The 22769-nt window shown below is 48.3% G+C and overlaps 1 protein-coding gene across 6 annotated transcripts in view; it reads left to right on the top strand.

Moving 5' to 3' along the window:
• ADAMTS17 (ADAM metallopeptidase with thrombospondin type 1 motif 17) overlaps window positions 1-22769 on the top strand; it is a 406696-nt gene that overhangs the window by 274708 nt on the left and 109219 nt on the right. For 3 of the 6 annotated variants that reach the window (XM_086364865.1, XM_086364864.1, XM_086364863.1), the window contains exons 14-16: window positions 955-1082; window positions 15060-15180; window positions 19291-19359. In XM_086364865.1, coding sequence (XP_086220991.1) covers window positions 955-1082; window positions 15060-15180; window positions 19291-19359 — 318 coding nt within the window. Of the gene's footprint in view, window positions 1-954; window positions 1083-15059; window positions 15181-16455; window positions 16873-19290; window positions 19360-22769 lie in introns of those variants that run through there. The other 3 variants (XM_086364868.1, XM_086364867.1, XM_086364869.1) reach the window with 2 other exon arrangements.

Genomic DNA, 22769 nt, shown 5'->3' with positions numbered 1-22769 from the left:
CTGGATGGCATCACTGACTCGATGGACGTGAGTCTGAGTGAACTCCGGGAGTTGGTGATGGACAGGGAGGCCTGGCGTGCTGTGATTCATGGGGTCGCAAAGAGTCGGACACGACTGAGCGACTGAACTGAACTGAATGGAGGTGTGTGCAAAGTGCAGATGGAGATTGCAACTCAGAGGTGGCATGAGAAGAGAGGGCTCTGGAGTAGATTCTGGGGTGCCAGAAATATTCCAGAAAGCTAAGTGTGTGGAGGAATTTCCAGGCAGAGAGAACAATCCAGGTAAAGGTGCGAGATCATGGCATGTTCTGGGAGCTCATTTGGTTTCAGCAGCAGCAGCAGAAATCAGGGCTTCCATCATGCCTGGGGAAATGGCTCTTACAAGTTGTCCTAGAGACTCATGTGTCCCCTTCTGTTCCTTATTCCTATACCATTTCTTCTAGGACCTTCTTGCTGCATAGCACAGCCCCGCAGCTTTTATCCAATGGCTGAGGAGCACTAAAACTTCAGCAAAAGCTGCTACTCTGGAGACACCCCAGGGCCGCTCCCCTTGCTGGGAGGCCGCCTCCTCCCCCTTCCCCACCCCAGGCCCACCCTTGGTACATATTCAACTTGCTTAGAGGTTAGCGCTCTACAAAATGTTTGTTCAGCCTGGTGTTTTTAGTACTTTAAGGAAAAAGAAATACTGTATCTTTGCAAAGGATAAAGAAAACAACGTGAAGAAAAGCCCACAGTGCTCTCACCTGCGTGTCGTTCCCCCGAATCAGAGGAGGGTCTTTTTCCATTTTCTGGGTCACATGTTCCAAGGGGTGGGTGCAGCATGTGCCCTGTACCTGTGACCTCAGTCCCATGCCAACTTCTTGTCTCTTGGACTGGCCTGCGCCTACAAGCATCTGCACCCCACCTGGCGCCCAAGACCCTTCCCACGTCAATGTCCACCCCTTTCCCTCCTCAGATAAGCCATGTGAACTCTACTGCTCACCCCTCGGGAAGGAGTCCCCTCTGCTGGTGGCCGATAGAGTCCTGGACGGCACGCCCTGTGGGCCCTACGAGACGGATCTCTGCGTGCATGGCAGGTGCCAGGTGATGTGTTTTCCTTGTGTCCTTGGCAGGGTTTTGAAGGGGAGGCTCCCTCCAGGGGGAGCTTGGGGTGGCAGAGGCCTCAGGAGGCCTGGGTGAGTGGACTTTCTCAAGAAGGCATCCCGCAGGTGGTGTTGCCTCCTGTAGCCTGGCACCCCTCCCTCCCTCAGCAGTGACTGAGCCAACCAAGAGTTGAGGTGCTGAAAGAGCAGTGGCAACATGGTCATCGCAAACATCTTAGAGTTACTTTGGACATCATGACAAAGGGAAGAGCAGGTAGGCTACTAGGTGGACTGGAGGATGTATATGAATGTGTATTGGGGGCAAGCTTTGCTTGCTTAGCTACCAAAGATATAGTACAAGTGAGCTGATGCCTTCACAGGTGGTACCTAAGGAGGTGAATATGCCTGACTTTAGGGCTCCACCCACTGGAATATGATCCACAAACTCATCCTGGTGTTAGATGTCTGTGATTCATTAGTGTGATGAAAGATGTCATTTAAGAAGGCAAAAAGAGGAAGGAGAGAGGATGCCAATCATTTTAACTGTAGTGGACTTTTTTCCCCTTGCAAAGTCCAAACTAGTCTAAGACTGGAATTTTTCAGGGAAAAACTTGACAATGTCCAGATTCCTTTGGCACTGCGTGGCTTTGTTATCAAGTATGAATATGTGGGGGGCGATAGACACTTGGTGCCCAAGAGCCTTGGCCAGGCACCTTCCCAGGGAAGGAGGGGTGATGGGCCCTCGGGGCTGCCATGTTGTGGCAAAGAATGTACAGAGCCTCGGGCAGTGTGAACCCGATCTTATCATTATCATTGAAATGAGAAATTGCTGATGGTTCTGCTTCTCGGTAAACCTGCTAACTTGTTTCCGTCCTAAATTATAACATACACTTGCAGGGGTCACAGTGCGGCCCAAGTACGTATGTTCCTTTAGCAAACATATCCCAAGTTAAAAGCACGTGTGTTCTTTAAAGCAGCACCAGCTGAGCCACCTCCAGCCTCTCAGCAGCATTTTCTGCAGTGTTCTTACCAACGTGGAAACAATTCTAGGCATCCTGACATTTTCTGGCCAGTGGAGTCCATGTTAAATGGCCATTCATGATTTCAGCTCTCGGCAATGAGTGCCAGTGTGACCTTTCCACGGCTTTAGTTCTTATTGCAGCCTTTTCAATTAGAGAGGCTCCCCTATGCCATGACAGCAAAACTCTCAGCCCTTTCGTGAGTACAGCTGGGCACTCATGAGGCCATCTAAGGTATTCGAATAGCTTTAAGTCTGGTCATCAGTGTACCATTGAGCCAGAGCCTGGCCTGCACTTGAGTGTGACCGGGATGCCATGTGAACACTTGCCTTTCTGTTCCCACCTCTATCCCGTTACCACCTCCAAGTCCATCTCACATGGCTCTTCCACCATCTCCATCATTATATTTACTCACCCTGCACTGAGACTGGTGCTAACCAGCACAGCCCCTCCAGGCAGGGGCACTGGGGAGCGCAGAGGCTCAGACAGTGGCCCCTTTCACAGTGCACTACAGTGGATGGGGTTCATGATCCTTGGAGCCTCGCCCTGACAGTGGGGAGACCCGTGCCTATTCTTGGAAGTACCATCACCTCTACGTGGATGCCCCCCAGTGACCCACTGCCTCCAGGCAGCCCACCAGTCCTAGCAGAAGGCCACTGTCCTGGCGGGTGGCACCAGCACCTACCAGCAAGCACCTCATGAGAGAAACTGGCTTTCTGAAGGAAGTTAAATCCCATCTGTAATTTTTCTAATAGTGCTCATTCTTCAGAGGGAATCTGTGAAGGTTAACTTTCACCCATGGTTAACTCAATACACACAGAAATTCAAATTAGTAATGTCAGAGTTAATGAAATTTTATAATACTATTGAGCATGTTTAAGTAAGACTGTAAGAAATTAAATACAAATATAGTATTTATGCTTAGTTATAGTGATTGCCAAGGTGGAAAGTTCTGGATTTCTGTGGTGCTTGTAAATGAGTCAGGCAAGGAATGTTGCTTAAAGAGAAGAGAATTATTAATAAAAAGAAACCTCAGGGGGTTTGTGAGCAGAGGGTCTGACCTGTTCATCGATGCCATCACCTAATTACAGTGGATAAAAGGTAGAAATCTTCCATACTTTATGTAAGACAGCACTACGGAAATGTTGCTGTGGTTAACTTGCTAGCTTTTCCTGCTGTTCTCTGCAGCTGTAAATTTTGCTATTTTAGGGTAGCGGAAGGAGTTCTGGGAAATTCTGAGAAGCATGGTGACTAGTTGGTGGGGAACGGCAGGGACAAGAGGCTCCAAAATGGCCTTTTGAGAAGATTCCACTGAGCTCCAAATAGCAGGCTGATTCAAACCATAACATGAAACATGGAAATACCATTTTACTCTGTTTTATGAGGACCAAGTTGAGTTTCATTTCATTGAGTCACAAATTACTTAACATGCTAAAGTGAAACTTAACAGCACTCATAAAAGTGGGAGTGAGTTGGGAGAAGAAACACAAACATTGTCTATTTTTCAGCAAGTCCCTATAAATCAGGAGTCCCGTCATTAATGATTCCTCCTGTTGGCCTCCAGAAGCAAAGAAATCAAGTTAATATGCCTCTAATGTGCAACTTGCCTCAAAGCTGCTGACCAGTAAGGGGTGAGTCAAACAGCTGAACACGTCTGGGACCAGATGTGTTTGGCTTCATCAGCTTATGTACACTTGCAGCCAATGAACTCTAATTGCAGTCACATTTCCTTGGGACCCTAGCTCATGTATGGATCCCTTGTTTGACAAACAGCAAAACACCTTCAGGGCCTGTAAGCTTCTTCAGTGAAGGGATGGTGTCTGATAATCTGTGTTCTCCAAAGAGCTATCTTGAAGGACAGACAGTCTCTGATTGCATTTCACAAAGGAAAAAAAGAAGACTGGGTGGGTCCCTGGCTCTTAAGGACTTAAGTGATTCTGGAACCTGGAGCTCATTTCAATGGACCGTTTTCAATGTCCAGAATTTATTTATCTCTTATTTTGGGTACAGTGGTTTTCTATTAGGCAAGTAGAATTACTGATGGGATTTAGGAGATTTATAAGAGACTCTAACTTCAGAGTCTCCTCGTGTAAAGAAGGGGTCACAAGCATGCAGGAAGCTCTCAGTTGAGTTCAGTTCAGTTATTCAGCTGTGTCCAACTCTTGGCAACCCCATGGACTGCAACACACCAGGCTTCCCCTTCCATCACCAGCTCCCGGAACTTGCTCAAACTCATTCCCATTGAGTCAGTGATGCCATCCAAACATCTCATCCTCTGTCATCCCCTTCTCCTCCTGCCTTCAATCTTGCCCAGAATCAGGTCTTTTCCAATGGGTCAGTTCTTATCAGGTGGCCAAAGTATTGGAGTTTCAGCTTCAGCATCAGTCCTTCCAATGAATATTCAGGACTGATTTCCTTTAGGATGGACTGGGTGGATCTCCTTGCAGGAAGCTCTACTGGGTGTTTATGTATAGGTAGGTCTGTGTTTCAATATGCCCACCTGGTTGCTGCTTTTCACCCTTCAGCTGACACCCTGAAGTGTGTGATTATTGGTACTGGACCTTTACCCAAAGCAGTGCTTATACCTCTGATGTCATACCCTGCATCCCTTTCACCTGATTAACCTCCCATAGCAACTTTCAGATTAAGCCTGTAGACTAAGCCACATGGTCACCCCTCTTCCATCCCAGGACTCTAGTAACCCAATGGTTAAGGCAGCATAGCATGCACCATGGTGGTGAAGAGAAGTAGAGGCCATCCTTTGACAAGAAGGCAGAAGTGGATGGAAGTTTTACTGAAGGAACAGAGGCCAAAGCTGAAACAGATGGAGAGTCACAACCAAAGAGAAAGCAAGAAGCTTGAGGAAGTCTAGGACTTGGGAATGGAGGGTGGAAGCGAAGAGTTGGCTGAAAACAGTGAGTCACGGTTGGTGACCATGCCTGGCCTGGAACTTGGAGCTTGACGAGCTCTTAGGGAATTATCTTCAAGCTTTTCCCCAAAGTCATGTGATAAGCTGTTCAAGGACAGCTGGAGCAGGGAAGGGACCCCAGTGTTCAAGCGCAGTGCCCACCCTCTGGGACTAAGGGCAGAGCCCAGCTTCCCTCCTACCCAGCCCGAATGGAAGCCTGCCACCCTGCATCCAAAGTGGCCCGTCACTTGGCCATCTGTGCCTCATTCTCAAATACAAGTGGTCAGCCAGAGATCATCAGCTCCCTGAAGAAAACCAGCAGCAAGAATGAGAAAAGACCAAGAAAAACAAACAGGAAAACTGACCCTGGCAAAAAAATTGAGATAATTACAGAATTCTGTATGCAGCCAAATGATCAACCAAGCATGCAGGCAAAATAATTTTGGGACATGGAAGAACTCAGAAATTTTATTTTCCATGCATCCTTCTGAAGAAATGAGGTGCAGTTTAGCAGTTTGGGATGAGGGTGAAGGCCAGAAGGAGGAAGACAAGCCCAGCAGGACTTGGTGGAGCAGCCCGGGAGCCCGGGAGAGGCCAGGAGGGGTCAGCATCGCTGGCTGAAAGCAGCAATTAACTTTAAAATAAGAAGTCAGAGATGTCCCTCTAACAGCAGAGAGAGAAGGGCAGTGGTTGGAAGATAGCTATTAAGCTGAAGAAAGGAAGTGCTTCTTATCTCAGCCAGGAACATGAATACAAATGAGGACCGCTGAAATCTGTGTGAGGAAGTCCCAGTTCAAAAATGAGAAGGTGAAACCGCATGGTTGAGGGAATGGTCACTGTGCTGTCCAGCTGTTGGTGCAGAAGAGAAGGCAGAGGCCTTGGTTTGAAAACCGAAGCCTCCTGTTTCCCCAGCTTGATGCGAGTTCAGCATTGGTATGCTTTTATTGCACATGCATTCTGTGCTCTGTACCACACAGGCCACTGTGTTTGGGGTGGACAACAAAACAGAGGTTCATAAGACACCCTCTTTCCTGGGCTTATGGTCCGTCTGGGGGAAGATGAGACTGACTCACGTGAAACCCTAATGACCACAGGTGAAGGTATGATCAAGAGCCAGTGAGAGACTGGGTTTAGAAAGAGCAGAAAGAACATTCCATGTGCTGGGTGGTGCACTGGGCATGTAGTGCTCGGCAGGACCAAGAGGGTCCCTGTCCCCACGCACAGCGCAGATGAGGAACATGTACACTCACAGACCTGGTCATCCCCTCAGTCTGGCCCACGTGAGGAGGGAAATGGGGTCATGGAAAGTAAGCTGTGGGCGGCATGGCAGGGCCCTGTGAAGAGATAGAGCCGGCCTGGTGGAGATGGGGCAGGGCCAGTGCTCCTGGCAAAAGGCAGGGGTGTGCGGGTGGGGGGGGCGGGCATTCCAGAAACAGGGGCGGGTGTGGGGGAGGTGCCGTGGTCCAGGCTGTGCAGGGCTTGGCCGGCGGTGGTGGGGCTCCAGGTTTCTTCTGACGGTGGAGCTCGTGGGAGCATGCGGGAGGCAGTGGGCCATGGTATGTGCCAGGAGGAGGGGGAGGGCAGACGAGGGGTTCAGACGAGATTGAGGAAATGTGGGCATGCTCTGCAGGCAGTGGGGTCCATGGCCACTACCCACTCATCTTCCCTGGTGAGGGTCAGTCCCGGAGCAGAAGAGCAAAAACCCGTGCAGTCGGCCCTTTGCTGAGTAATCAGGCCTCACCTGGGTAGTGGCCATGAGCACAGATAAGAAACAGGCACTGGAGGGGTCGCGGGGCACCAAGGTCTGAGCCGGCACCTGAGTGAGTGTATTATGAAGAGGACCGGAAGTGGCCTGGAGGGCTTGGGTCAGGGCTGGGAAGGCGGCCGCATCTGTGAGTTCCAGGAGAGTGGGCGGAAGTGTCCTGAACTGAGAAGTCTGGAGCCTGCAGCTTTGGAGGAGGAGCCAGTGTCTCAGGGTGGCCACACTGAGGTCAGTGTCCTGGCTGGAAAGTCAGGGGGAGTAAGGATTGTCAGCAGACCAGCCCCTGTGAGCCTGGGTGGGGGGCAAGTATGAGGTTTAAGAGCTATCTGCACGTGAGTGATGGTTGCAGCTTAAGGAGAAGGTGACATTACCAAGGAAAATCAGGAGCAGAAGGGGCACAAGAGCTACCCACTTCTGCAGAGTCCAGGGCAAGAGAGGAGGGGAAAGAGCCGTCCATGGGGCCCGAGAGAAGCACACAAGAGTTTGCCCCCTTCTCGGCCTCTGTCTTAGCATCTTTATTCCCGGTCTGGCACATAACAGGCATGTGACCATGCTTTGGGTGAATGAATCAATGCACAGCACAGATGGGGCGTCAGATGCTAAAAAGTGACAGGCCAAAGATGAGGATGGAGACATGGTCAATGGATGTGGTGACCAGGAGGTTATCTGTGGCTGGTGATCGTCCATCAACAAGGGCAGGATGCCGGGGAAAGCATTCAGGTTTTCCAGCACTGAAGTGGATATTCCTCACTTCTGTGCTGTTCATGGTCCATCCTTTGCCCTCCTCCAGAACACAGCCCTGAGTACTAATGCTCTCCTAGGCGTTTTGCATGTTCCATAGGAACTGTCTTTACTGAATGAACTTGTGCCTTTCCCGCCAGGTCCCAACCACCCTGAACCTTCAGTTAAGTACACCCTGGACAGTGTCCTCCCCTTGGTGTCACACGCACCCTGGCTCATCAGCAGAACAGAGCTCTGACCAGCGGATGCTGACTAGCAACTGCTTTGAAAGCTCAGAAATGGGTAGCAGGTTTTCCTAGTGCCTGTAGAAAAGTGATCCCTGGGATAAATGGGAAGATGCAAGAGTGAGTTGTTTGGAGTTTCCTTTGGTTTTGTCATCTTGTCCTCTAGAACACCAAACCTCATAAACACAGTCATTAAATCTGTGACAGTCAGCATCTGGGTGGGGGGCGGGGGGATCGGAGAATCCAGCCTCTTCCAAGTATATAATGTGTTTCTTGAACTATGCTGTAGCAGAGGGAGGAAATACCACTGTTGGCAGATTAGTTTGGCTGTTGCCCCTTGGTTTTCAGATTCACTGCTGTTCAGAGACATGCATGCCCTGCATGCCCTGCCTTTAAATGCAGTTGTCATCTAAAATAATACCAGGCAGAGAGCACAGCATGCAAAACTGTCCCAGCCCCTGGGTGCCCCAAAGAATTAACTTACAGGGTGACCCTGCCCGCATCCCTGTGTGTACCTGACCTGAAAATCCCACGGGGACAGACCACGACCTGCTGCAGGTGGGGCTGCTTGACAATACAGGAGAGCCCGCCTGCACATGGGCCTCTGCACTTGGCTTGTGTGCGGAGAGGGGAGATGCGGTTCTGCAGGCCTTCTCCTTCCCCTCTGCCTTTTCTGGAGAGGAGGGAGTCTGTGGCAGAAAAGGGAGAGATGACAATTACCTGTTGAGCCCTCCTCTGCTCAAATCGGAGGAGGGGTAGCTTGTTCCCCAGCCTCGTAGAAGGAAGGTGGCCCAGGAGCAGGCTCCATCCATCTCAACAGGGCCCACCTCTCATCTGGGCCTGAGAGGTGAACTTGGGTTTCTCCAACTAGAACAGAGGTAATTTTTGCAGCAACCCTCAGAGACTGAGGTTAATACTCTTATTTTTAGAATGGGAAAACTGAGGCTTGTATCCAAATGTGTAACTCTCCTCAGTTCACGCATTAGCATTTTCAGAAGAGAAGCTGACTGCCCACTTGCCAGGTAGCTTTGCCCTAATCCAGAAGCCAGCTGTCTACAATCTGAAGTCATGTCTGAGGACACTTTTGTTCTGAGAGGTGAAGTTTTAACAAAAGAAGCAAGTGTTTGCATGCAGATGACATGATCCTTTACATAGAAAACCCTAAAGACTCCACCAGAAAATTACTAGAACTAATCAATGATTATAGTAAAGTTGCAGGATATAAAATCAACACACAGAAATCCCTTGCATTCCTATACACTAATAATGAGAAAACTGAAAGAGAAGGAAACAATTCCATTCACCATTGCAACGAAAAGAATAAAATACTTAGGAATATATCTACCTAAAGAAACTAAAGACCTATATATAGAAAACTATAAAACACTGGTGAAAGAAATCAAAGAGGACACTAATAGATGGAGAAATATACCATGTTCATGGATCGGAAGAATCAATATAGTGAAAATGAGTATACTACCCAAAGCAATTTATAGATTCAATGCAATCCCTGTCAAGCTACCAACGGTATTATTCACAGAGCTAGAACAAATAATTTCACAATTTGTATGGAAATACAAAAAACCTCAAATAGCCAAAGCGATCTTGAGAAAGAAGAATGGAACTGGAGGAATCAACCTACCTGACTTCAGGCTCTACTACAAAGCCACAGTTATCAAGACAGTATGGTACTGGCACAAAGACAGAAATATAGATCAATGGAACAAAATAGAAAGCCCAGAGATAAATCCACACACATATGGACATCTTATCTTTGACAAAGGAGGCAAGAATATACAATGGATTAAAGACAATCTCTTTAACAAGTGATGCTGGGAAAACTGGTCAACCACTTGTAAAAGAATGAAACTAGAACACTTTCTAACACCATACACAAAAATAAACTCAAAATGGATTAAAGATCTCAACGTAAGACCAGAAACTATAAAACTCCTAGAGGAGAACATAGACAAAACACTCTCTGACATACATCACAGCAGGATCCTCTATGACCCACCTCCCAGAATATTGGAAATAAAAGCAAAAATAAACAAATGGGACCTAATTAAACTTAAAAGCTTCTGCACAACAAAGGAAACTATTAGCAAGGTGAAAAGGCAGCCTTCAGAATGGGAGAAAATAATAGCAAATGAAGCAACGGACAAACAACTAATCTCAAAAATATACAAGCAACTCCTACAGCTCAACTCCAGAAAAATAAATGACCCAATCAAAAAATGGGCCAAAGAACTAAATAGACATTTCACCAAAGAAGACATACAGATGGCTAACAAACACATGAAAGGATGCTCAACATCACTCATTATCAGAGAAATGCAAATCAAAACCACTATGACGTACCATTTCACGCCAGTCAGAATGGCTGTGATCCACAAGTCTACAAGCAATAAATGCTGGAGAGGGTGAGGAGAAAAGGGAACTCTCTTACACTGTTGGTGGGAATGCAAACTAGTACAGCCACTGTGGAGATTCCTTAAAAAACTGGAAATAGAACTGCCTTATGATCCAGCAATCCCACTGCTGGGCATACACACTGAGGAAACCAGAAGGGAAAGAGACACATGTACCCCAATGTTCATCGCAGCACTGTTTATAGTAGCCAGGACATGGAAGCAACCTAGATGCCCATCAGCAGATGAATGGATAAGAAAGCAGTGGTACATATACACAATGGAGTATTACTCAGCCATTAAAAAGAATACATTTGAATCAGTTCTAATGAGATGGATGAAACTGGAACGTATTATACAGAGTGAGGTAAGCCAGAAAGAAAAACACCAATACAGTATACTAACACATATATATGGAATTTAGAAAGATGGTAACAATAACCCTGTGTACGAGACAGCAAAAGAGACACCGATGTATAGATCAGTCTTATGGACTCTGTGGGAGAGGGAGAGGGTGGGGAGATTTGGGAGAATAGCATTGAAACATGTATAATATCATGTATGAAACGAGTCGCCAGTCCAGGTTCGATGCATGGTACTGGATGCTTGGGGCTGGTGCACTGGGACGACCCAGAGGGAGGGGAGGGGAGGGAGGAGGGTGGAGGGTTCAGGATGGGGAACGCCGGTATACCTGTGGTGGATTCATTTCGATATTTGGCAAAACTAATACAATATTGTAAAGTTTAAAAATAAAATAAAATTAAAAAAAAAAAATTAAAGCAGAATGCTGGGTAAGGAAAGAAGAGAAAATAACGGAGAACCTTCCCCCTGTATCCAGCCTTTGACAGTTTAACATGGAAGATGCTGTGAGTCCTACAAACAAGGCTGTTGAAGGTTCCCAGATCTGGGTCTCTGCTTCCTGGGTAGAGACCTGTGAGTCAGAAGTTCTGAACAGCCATAAACCAGCATCCAGGTGGTCTGTGAGGCCCTCGCCAAAGGCATTTTGTGATTTATAACCAGACGTTCTGTCATGATGGAGCTTCCTGTGGGTTCTTTACTTGACCTGAGCACCACTGTAAGTGTGCCCCATTTCCGAGAGCACAGGGAGGCCCCCACATCCATTGAGGGGTCCTCAGCCCAGAACGGCTTTGGCTCAGGGGCACAGCTCCAGTGGGAGCTCCAGGCATGGGACCTTTCCCGACAGGAAGGGACACTTCTTCAGGACACAGGGCTGGGGTCTCTCAGCAGTGGCTGTCTCCAAGAAGGTCCCTCTCTGAGCTCCAAACCTAGCCCAGTGGTCTTCCACGAGGCCCTGGGCCTGCAGCCTCACCTGGGAATTCAGCAGGAACACAAATCCTTGGGCAATGGGTGACCTACCCAGGCCTCCAGGTGACTGCAGCCTGCTGGAGTTTGGTGAGCTTGTGTTCCTGGGCCCAGGAGGTCATCTCTCTGTTCTGGACATTGACCACAGCTGGTCAGACCAGGAGGCGTTGTTCCTTTAGCAGGTGCTAAGTGAGGACTGTGTGGAAGGGCATACCATCTTGGTAGACTAATTTTAGCCCTCAAGAGTCATCACCCCAGTGAAAAAATAAGCAGGGGGCTCATGTTTTGGAAAGGATGGTGCAACACCTCCTCAGAGAAACAGATGCTGACAGTGGGCCCCTGGACTTACCTGTGAATAACCTGGACTCTCAAAAAGAGGCGAGGGCTGGCTCCTTGCAGTCCAAGCATACCCAAGTGTTGCAAAGCCACAGGGCGCCCAGCAGTCCCGTGGACAGTCTCGTCTCACCAGGCCCCCAACTGATGGTGACTTCATCCCTGAAAAAATGGAAACCAATTCCAAACGTTGCATATTCTTAAACATTGGATCCCATGAGGTCTAACTCAGTGTCAGCTGGGGCCTGCTACTGAGCAAGCATGCACACATTCTTTATGTTATGTTTTAGGAGCAATGGTGAGAATCACAGTGGTTCTCATCGTGGGCCCCCCTACCTGCCTCTGCTTGTCCGGAGCGGCAGTGTCTCCTGTCAGGGGAGGGGGCCCCTGAGGACACCTGATGCTGCCCTGGCTATGCAGGGGCTTTGCGAGCATTCATTTGCACTACTGCCCTTCCTCATTCTCACTTTCTTTTCCCCACCAAGATCCTTCTTTCAGGGGACCCTTGGGAGGGAAAGCAGTTTGCTCATTTAGGAAAGTGGTGTCCTTCTTCCCAGTGAGTCCCTCATCCTACTCCTGGAAGCTCCTCCCATGCCTGTCCATCTTGCATCCAGGTGAATTCTTAGTCTGGCAGATTTGAAATGCAGACTTCGCCTCCTAGCTGTGTCTTACCAGGAAAATCCATGGACAGAGGAGCCTGAGCAACTGAGCACATACGCACACACACACGTGCACACGCATGCACACACAGCCACACACACACGATCTCAGCCAGACAACAAGTAGCCTTTTGAAATTCCAGCATGGATTCTGCCCCAACACCTCCTTTTCCCAAAGGTAGTGTTTCTGGTGTTCTTTTAGCTTCCCTATTCTGAGCATTTCAAAGTTCTCACAAACCCAGCATGCTCTGGGGAGAGGCCTGACCTTGTCCAGAATGTCTTACAGTGGCCTCAGTCCCAGGCTGGGGACATCAGGGTTCCCAAGCCAGCCTGAGGCTAGGAGGCAGGAGGTGAAGGACCATTCCTGGCCCTGCCAGACACTCACTGTGTGGCCCCTAGGTTTGCCACGTGCCTTCGCTGGGCTGGGGAAAGCTGTCCAGACCAGGAGGGCTGTTAGCGTAGAGTATCCAGAAAACTTTTATCTGGACATCCTGACTGAGATATCAGTGATACCTGCTCAAATCAGAGACCCACTATTGCTGAGCCGCAGTGTGATTAAAAGCATAATAGGAAACCAGTGTGAGAGGAGTCTAGAGCTGAGAATACCTGGAGACGGGGAAGCCACGTGGGGACAGGTCAGGGTGACGTGAAAGAGGCAAGGTGCAGGGGCCAGCTTGGGGGTCTTGGCCCTGTGGCAGTACTGGAAACAGGCTAGGGACCGGGACGTTGGACTCTGGAACAGGAGACTCAAAATTGGGCAGCGCACATGTGGCACACAGATCTGACCACAGGGAATTGCAGAGGCTGCCGGTTGAGGAGAATTTTGGATCTTGGCTGCCTTCTGTTCATAGTGCCTGTAATTTTGTGTTAAGCGTCTTCCCAGGAATTAGCCAGCAGTCCAGATCGTGAACCTAGGCAGCTCCTGCCACATGATCCAGCTCGCCTACTTCCAGGTCTCACGGGGTGGTCTGCCCTGGCAAGGTGTGACAGTCAATGCCGCTTACCAGTCGGGGTCTCCATTCGTCACTGATTCACCCCTTCATTCACTTTCTCTGTTCACACCTTGTCTGGTCTCTGGCTGCCAAAGCCCCTGATCTTCTCGCCCTGTAGCTGTTTTTATACTAACTTTGGACACATTGGAGTTTCTTTTTTAAAAATGTATTGCCCTTTTTCAGTTTTCATTTCATTTGGGAACCAAATTTGTTTTGCCCTTAGCATATCTTCAAGTCTTCGCTGAAATACATTCAGTGACGATATCATTTTTGGACACATGATAATAAGTTCTCACTAATTCTTTCCCAAAGAAACAAAAGCGTCCAAGGGCGAGACTCCACACTGTTCAGAATGAAGCCTCATTTGTGCTTCGTGTAGCATGCCACGCTGCCAGGGTTCTCTGAGTGTGGTCCCGGCCAGCAGCTGCAGCAGCACTTGGGAACTTCACAGAAATAGAGATACTCGGGTCCATTCAGCCCTGCTGGATCAGAAACTCTGGGAATGGGTCCTGCACCTGTGTTTTCACGGCCCTCCTGGTGAGGTGGATGCACCTTGATGTTTAAGAATCACTGCCCTTATGAAACAGAGGGTTCTGGTTCATTGGGTGAGCTGCGGGGCCAAGCCTTTGCCTCCGTGCCCTGCCCCCTTGGGAGCAGGGACACAGAAGGGGGAAGGGGTGCAGTCACCTGGGCTTGGCTTGTCTGGATTAGAACCCTTCCCAGCCTGATGCAGGGTACAGGGCAGTGGAGACCCAGTTCTTGTTCTGGAATTCTTTACTCCAGGGGAGATGGGTGGAGAGACATTTTAGCAATTTAACTAGCAAATAATTAAACACACCAGTGTTTACCGTAACATAAACTCAGGTATGTTATTTTGCAGACCATAAAAGTCTCGTGAATTTTTTTTTAAGGAGAAACAGGAATTCACAACCTTTTTCCACTTTTTATGAACTGACTGTGCTTCCCTGGGGCCAGCCAGGGTCAGGGTGACCCTCCTCTGCCCTCAGACAGGCCTGTCTGAAAAAAATTTGAAAAAATTTGAGCAGCAGGGTATCTTCCTGGGCTAAATCCCCCTGACTGAGGACTAGGGGACTCACGCCCAGCCAGCCTGAGTGAGCTCTGGGCTTCCTGACCCCAGCAGAAAAGTCACTATGGTGTCTGCCGTGTCTTCTGAGACTGTTGGCTATTCCAGCCGAGATAGAATCACGGACTGACGCAGCTCCAAGGGGAACATGGGTCATGTGAAACTGTGGCCATGCCGGGAGGTGTGGGAGCTGGCTTCCCTTCTCCCCATGGCCCCACCTCGGGTGGCTCTGGAAGGGCCTGGCCCGGGCCCCAGTGTGAGTTCCAGGCCCCTGGGCCTTCACAGATCCCTTCTCCCTAACAGACACTAACGCAGGTATTTGATGACTATGTGGTGTAAGGGCAAATGTAATACAAGCTGGATTGTATTCTTTTTCTCTCCGGGTTTTAAAATATTTGCTTGGGCCTCTGGAGGTGTTGTGAGCCCTCCCGCGCCAGCCTGCTGGGCCTCATGGAGAGTCAGCCCTGCAGGGTGTGCCTCTGAGTGCTACACTCAGAATAACCCAGCACTCTGCTTGTTTAGAAAATCGGCTGTGATGGCATCATCGGGTCTGCGGCCAAAGAAGACCGGTGTGGGGTCTGCAGCGGGGACGGCAAGACCTGCCGCGTGGTCAAGGGCGACTTCAGCCATGCTCGGGGCACAGGTGAGCTCGAGCCTCAGGAAAGGTGGCCCCGGCCACTGAGAGCAGACGGGTGAGCGCGGTCCCCAGGGTGTTGCTGCAGCAACCGGACAGCCTACAAGTGCTGTGCATTTTATTGCCCCAAAGCCAATCTTACTGGATCCTCTCTTGACCAAAGTCAATGATCACTTGGCTTCCTTGCATCTTACATGTATGGACCAGTTAATAATAGTTAGGGAGGCTTCCCAGGTGGCACAGCAGTAAAGAATCTTCCTGCCATTGCAAGAGGCGCAGGTTCGATCCCTGGGTTGGGAAGATTCCCCTGGAGAAGGAAATGGCAATCCACCCCAGTATTCTTGCCTGGAGAATCCCCAGGGGCAGAGGAGCTTACGAGCTTGGTGGGCTACAGTCCACGGAGTTGCAAAGAATTGGACACAACTGAGTGACTGAGCACGCACCCACAATAGTATTTAGGGCACCCTGCACTTTAGTCTTAGGATTTCTGAAAGGCAGAGAAAAACATTATAGCCAGAATGATATGTTTAGGTTCTTTGACCTGAATAGTCTGTCCCAGTGCTGTGGGTTGGCCCCCGAGGTCCATTCTCATGCAGTGGCTCCCTGTCCCACCAGCCTCCCCCCACCCCCGCCCCTCTCGCAGGGCGCGCCAGCTCGTCTGTCTGTCTGTCCCGCATACAAAGGTGACAACAGAGACACTTGTCCACATCGTTTTTACCCGTGTAAAATGATGAGGTTCTTTTCTGTCCCTGAATTTTCTGACAATAAAAGGATAGCATTTACACACATCACTAAACATGCCTGAAGCCCCATGTTCTGGGACGTCCGTGATGCGGCTGCTGGATGGGACTGCAGAGTCCCTGTGACTCCCTTGTCCCAGAGGTAGCCCGGCCCCCTCCCCGGGCCTGGAGAAGTCGAAGGGTTCAGCTGATGGGCAGCACAGTCTTTCCGCTGGAACCATCTTCACAGCCTATGTGTGTGGGCTGCCTTGCCCAGAGGTGGGAGAGTTTCTGATTGCCCGCCTGGTGGCTGCCAACTTACAATGTCCAGGGAAGTAGCTTCTTGACACCCACTCAATGAGAGGAGCACGAGGTGGGCAAGTCGCCCGGAGGGTGAGTGAGTGTCCCTTCCCCTGACACCGCCAAGGATGACGGCACCAGGATAACTCGCTGAGTGGAGCTGAGCTAGAAGCTTCCAATTCCCAGAGCTGCTTTGGATGGAGGCATTTCAGGCGCGTTCCCCCGGTACGGGGACGGGATCACAGTTGTTCCCCCTGTCCCACAGAGCGAGCAGAGAGGAGAATCCATGCACGGCTGCCTTTCTCTGTTGGTACAGGAGCCCTGGTCTGGAGCAAAGGCTGCTTCTAGACACCTCACGGAAAGGGCTCCTACTATACAGACACTCTGCAGAATCCTGACAGCCAAACCAGAGCCACACGCAAGTGAGAATTACACTTCCGGCTCAGTAAGGGCTGGTTTCCGGACTTTGAAGATGGGTGCCCAGGCTGTGGGACTGGCCTCCTGAGGGAACCTCTGCCTCCTGCCCGGCTCTGACGAAAGCCAAAGAAGCTGCCACTGGAACGAGTCAGTGTGGGGGAGGTGCCCCCCAAAGCCGCACCATCCAGTGCAGTCACCACAGGCCACCAACGTCCATTCAGATTTTAAATATAATTAGTTTAAATTAAAGCAACATAAAACTTCAGTCCTCAGTCCCGTGAGCCACATTTCAATGCCCCGTTGCCACGTGTGACAGGGGGCTCCCGCGTTGAATGTCACAGAGAGAAGTGCTCCTTCCTTGCAGAAAGTTCTCTCGGACAGTAGTGCTCTGCACCTTGGGGACATCCGCTCTCTGTTTCGTCTGATGCCACTGTCCCTGTTTGGACTCCAGCTCCAGTTTGCCATGAGACTGACCTTGCCTCCTCTGCACCTGAGCAGCAAGGCTGCTTAAGAACAGACCTCAGCCTCTGGCAAGTGTTTGTTACTGACTTTTTTTTTTAAGTCAGCATTAGAACCCTTTATGTTTATAAACTGAATGTTGTGCTGAGCTCCAGTAAGCTGAGCTGTGCAATTGCTCCGCTCTGTGGAAGGCAGTCGAGCGCAGCTGTGCCCACTTCTGCCCCCAGGCAGTTCTCAGAGCCCTAAGGAAAGTTCCACCATAGTCCTTTGTACATGACCACTGTGCGCCACAGAGCTGCCAACCTCAAGAGCGCTTAGATCAGGACAGAAGCACTGTCTTTCCCCCCAGGTTCTAATGCACCTGTTGGCCTTTGGTCTTGGCACGAGCACATCCATTCCTCCTATGATGGCAGCGTCCTTCTCTGCTCCCCCCATTCTCCACCCCAGCCTGTGCCTGGCCCCCTGCACATGCAGAAGGCAGGTGGACTGGAAGCCTCTGGAGGAGAGCAGTCCCCACCCTGACATGCGACTTAGTGCTCCTTCACTGAAGTCTTAGCAAACCTTCAGAGCAAGATAAGCTCAGTTAGCTTCACCCACCTCTAAAAGTTCTGTCCTAAATGCTTTCCAAATGTTACACCTTCGTTTTGAAGTCTAAAGCTGTCTTTAACAAATCCTAGGGATTGGGGTCTGTGATCATCAGCTAATGTCAGTTGGGATTCTGTTTATTGAAGATGTGTGTAGAATGCTCACTCACACATGGATGAGTCGCTATCTAATTCAAGTTTCATCAGACACAGACGTGTAATCCAGGTCTGACATTCTGGAATGCACATTCTTGAGATGATGCACACGGCCACCTGTGAGCCCACTCACCCTATGAACTTTTGTTCAGCACTGCTGCATTTTAAGCTTGAGTTGCAGAAATAAAAGTTAACTGTCACTGAGCTGGTCACAGTCAAGGGAGGGCACCCTCGGGCAAACAGCTTGAGCCCACATGTGAGGTGGAGGGGGCTCCACTCGGCTCTAGGGGTACCATGGGGCCCTAAGTCCTGGTGGGGCTCATCGCCCAGCCCTGCAGACAGATGAGGATGGCCCCCACACCCTAAAGGATAAGTAGGAATTAAATGACAATGGAGATCTGGGAAGGATATTTCAGGCTGCAGGAAAAACCCAGCTTAGAAATGGCATAAAGCCCTCAGGTCGTGTAACATCTAGGTGACTCCAAGAGCGGTTGGATGAATTCAGAATCTTGTCAGTTTAGATACGAAGGTAACTTTCATCTCTGCCCAACTCTAAAGACAGGAGAGAGGAGGAATGCCTTATCACCCTGAGGGTGAATATCAAAGAAAATACCATACCCAAAAGATAAAGCGGAATCAAATGCAGGATTTTTGCCCAATTATATGAAGTCCTGACCCTTGCCTGAACTCTTCTGGGTCCTTAATCCACATACTTGAGCTGAGGACCCTGAACAGACCTACACAGGGAGAGTGTCCACACCCCCAGGATGCCCCCCTTGGGTGTCCTGGAGAGGTCCCAGTGCAGTGTCCTGAGCTGAGTGTTTTATTGCTCTCTGGCCTCTTGCCTTCCGACTTTGAACAGATGAGGTCTTGGGCCACTTGGCTCTAGGGGAATCCACTTGAATTGGCTATCATATTACTTTTCTGATGGATGGGCTTCAGAATGCACAAGCCTTGGATTGAGTTGAAACAGGTGAGCTTTTTTTAATTTAGAAACTTGAAAGTTCTTGATAGGATGCTTTCATTTCATTCATTAAATTTTCATTTTCACATTATTCCATGCTGCTCCTTGACACTTGAAAGGTGACTGATGTCCATGGACACCCAGTCCAGGACATCTCTGGGCTCAAGTCCTCACCAAGAGCTGGCCATGATGCCCCATGGGCTCTGAATCCCTTTGCACTGTGTTCTTGAAGAGAACCTTCTCAAACTATCAGCTCTTAAAAAGGAGAGTGATGTCATCTATCCCTATTGAATGTGGATAGATCCACATGTCACACGTTTGTTCAATAATTACCTTTAGAACCTGTACCTCATGCCAAGTTCTGAGGTCCAGTGTCTAGGTGTGGGGTGTGGAGGTTCCATGGGGAAATTTACCACTGTGTGATGGTGACACAGGCCACTTCTCTGCACTGACTATGAACTACAGTATCAGTTCCTGCAATATGCATGTAAACCAATTACCATGTATTTCTTTTTCTCAGTCAGGAATAATCTTTGTACCAAAGTGTCCACATGTGTGATGGCAAAGGCTGTTCCCAGGTGTTTCTCATGTAAGATTCTGGCTATTCCAAGCAGAACTAGTGGTGATATGCCTGGTGTGGGGCTCTTACCTCGCTTATGTGCCTGAATGTTTGCTAAGTAGGGTCAGTGGGAGTGAGTCATGTATGAAGCTGTGGATAAACACATATCGCTTATGTGAAATTGAAGTATAAGACTGATGACCTAAAAGAAAAGCTATAGAATAAAACCAGTTCTAAGTCTATAAAAGATAAAGATTCATCAGATTAGGGGCCGTACAGAAACACATGTCAGTATGCCGGGGACACGTCTTCACTCTCCTCAGTCTCACCTGGCACTTGGGCAGAAAATGCTAAGACTTGCCAGAGAATGGAAGTTTCCGTATTACGTGGTTGGGCTTCCCAAAAGGCAGAGGACACTTGACAAGACCCTCCTGGTGTTCATGCTGGAGATAAAGGCCATGGCCTTGTTCGGCCCACCTGCACTGACCTCACATTCTGAGAACTGAGCCAGAATATTAGCCAGACTCCTGGGCTTCCCAAATCATTTTCAACTGGAACCAGAGAAACCATTAGTAATAAACATAAAGACAGTAATACTCTGATAACTTTTGTAAACAGCAAAAACTAGAAACTTACACAAAATGCCTCCCCATGCATTTTTAAAGATTATTACCCCTCCCAAAAGAAAAAAAACTTTGATTTTTTTTTTTTTTTTTTGTACATGTTTGATACAATCGTTCAAAAGTGTCCCAGTCAATGTAGCCAGGGCATTACCTATGTTCCATCATGGCATCTTATCAACTCAATGGTTTTCTTCCAAAGAAAGTTAATGCTGCTGAAACCTGTAACAAGGGAAAAATATGATCTAAATAATCTACATGTAAAGTTCAGACAAAAGGTATTTTGCAAGGAAATGTGCTTATAGCCTGGTGATATTAATTATTCAGAAAATTTGAGGCAGGTTTAAGATCAACATCATTTTAAGGTCAACATCATTTTGAAGTTCTTCCTGACTACTTGTCCTTATGGCGAAAATTACATGTTCTCCTAGAATAATGGCGACAGTATTAACTTTTATCCATGGCTTCCTCATGACACTAAATTGTGTCCCTCTAACTGGATTTCTCCTGCTTAATGGCAGCGACTAGAATGGAAAATTAAATTAAAGATAGTCTTGCTGTCTTCCCTAAAGTGTGACTCTCTCTTGTGAATCCCTGGAGTAAACCACCCCCGCCTTTCATGCCATCAACAGAGTGATACCTGGCATCTGCAAAGGGGAGACATCTGGTATGAGGGATGACAAGGTGCTTCGGGGCTTGGTAATGGGACTCTTTCCCTTGCTGGTCACTCTTCATGCCAACCTTGGGATGGGCTTTGGGCTCTGTTGGGAACAGTGCATGAGAGATGGTTTCCTTGGTTTGTGGACAGAAGCCCTGCTTTTCACTTCAGGGATTTTCTCTTACATTATTTCATTACTCCATGTCATGAGCAGAGAAGCTTATCTTAGAAGGAAAGGTTAGCAGAGCCCAAGCACAGCAATGCCCTGCCCCATTATTCAGGGATTACCTTTATTCAGACACAACTGGGCTGTGTGTCTGCCCTGAGCTCTTTACTCTCCATCAGCCTCTGTCCACTAGGGTGCTTGAGAAAGGAAAGGAAATAGGTGCCTTTTCAGTGTTACTACAGGTGCCAAATCTAAGCTTAAAAATAGGCTGGTGAGCACACACTTAGTGCAGATGCCCCTTGCTGTGGAATGTAGAAATTTAACTGATTTGGACCTCAGCAGATATGTCTGTTGCCTTTGGTTCTGCTGGTGATGCTACCAAGATTTGTTAAGCACAAAATAGGAAAAGTCCATGTAACAGCAGCAATTTTCGGAGATCCTGTTACCAGGTCAGTTTAATGGTTTAAATGGAATGTTCTTCAAAAAAGGTTTTAACCACCACCAACCCTGAACAATCTTGTGTTCATTTTTGACACTTCACTATCTTCTATGCCTGGAATCCAATGAGTCTTCAAACTCCCCAAGAAGGAATACTTTTCTCTAAGAGAGATTTGTGGTATAAAATCCATTGCTGTGATCCTCAAAGATGTTTTTTTTTTTTTTTTTTTTTTGCATTCCTGAAGCAAAAATTGTTTTTAATCAAAAAACCTTGTCTCATACTATGAGGCTCAGCGGTAAAGAATGCAGGAGACATGGGTTCGATCCCTGGATTGGGAAGATCTCCTAGGGAAAGAAATGGCAACCCACTCCAGTATTCTTGCCTGGGAAATCCCATGGACAGAGGGGCCTGGTTGTCTACAGTCTTTGGGGTTGCAAAGAGTCAGACTCAACTTAGCGACTATATAACAACACCACACTGAAAGGACTGGAAAGTGAAGGGGCTGTGCCTGCAAGTTGGTGCTGCTGCCCTTAAGTGAGAGGTGGTTGGAGGGGATCGCCTGGAGGACCATACCCCAACCTGGTTCAAGAAGTCATCCTGCCTGCCTGGGAATCAGGGAGGATCAGGGCACAAGAAGTAGACAACTCATACCGGACTGTATTCACATCTGTGAAGTCTTCCTAAGCATAAAACATTTATTTGTAGGCATCCAAGACTGGATCTTTAGTAACAATGCCAAAATATTTGCTATCAAGACTCAAGGACTCCACTAAACTTTCAGTCTAGGATGGCTGGTTGAACACAGGTGTTTATCTCCTTGGCTTTTCATGATCACCTAAAAATGAATGCGCAGGAACTTATTAAAAGGTCTAGGGAGAGCAAGCTCATATCAAGTGGATGTTCATATGTTGTCTGAATGAGAATTAATAGATTTGGTTTAGATCTAGTAAATAAGCAAACAAGCAAAACACACATTGCCATTTACCTTGGAGGAAAAAGGGAACACGGCAGAGCAGGTCCTGATACTCTTATACACACCACTGTCACTCACATTTTAAGGAGCAAAATAAGTCGCATGGTCACATAATTTTAAGAGGTCAAGGAAACGCATTCCTACCATGATTCCAGAGAGAGACCTGACAATATTTGGTGGCCAGCCCCATGACACAGCACCTCTAGCAAACTTCTCTGCCTTCTGGTATTTTGGTTGCCAACATGTTATATCATTCCCTGGCCCCTAACTGAAAGCCAGTCCTGATAAGCAGCAAACACCATCCATGTATGGTAGACTCCCTTATCCCTGGGGGGTACCTTTCAACACCCCCAGTGGACAACTGAAAGCATAAATGGTCGGGGGCCCTTTATATATTGGGTCGGCCAAAAGGTTCCTTCCAGTTTCTACATAATATCTTGTGGAAAAACCCAAATGAATTTTTTGGTTATTCCAATACTATGCTTTTTTCCCCTACAAATACACAACCTGAGATAAAGTCTAATATACAAATTAGGCACAGTAAGAGATTAATAATAACTAATAATAAAATCGGAGAAGGCGTA

The sequence above is a fragment of the Bos grunniens genome, chromosome 21 (assembly GCF_055505025.1).
Source record: "Bos grunniens cultivar Pamir isolate PY7600 chromosome 21, Bosgru_T2T1.0, whole genome shotgun sequence".
Lineage (NCBI taxonomy): Eukaryota > Metazoa > Chordata > Mammalia > Artiodactyla > Bovidae > Bos > Bos grunniens.
This window is presented reverse-complemented; position numbering and strand designations above follow the sequence as displayed.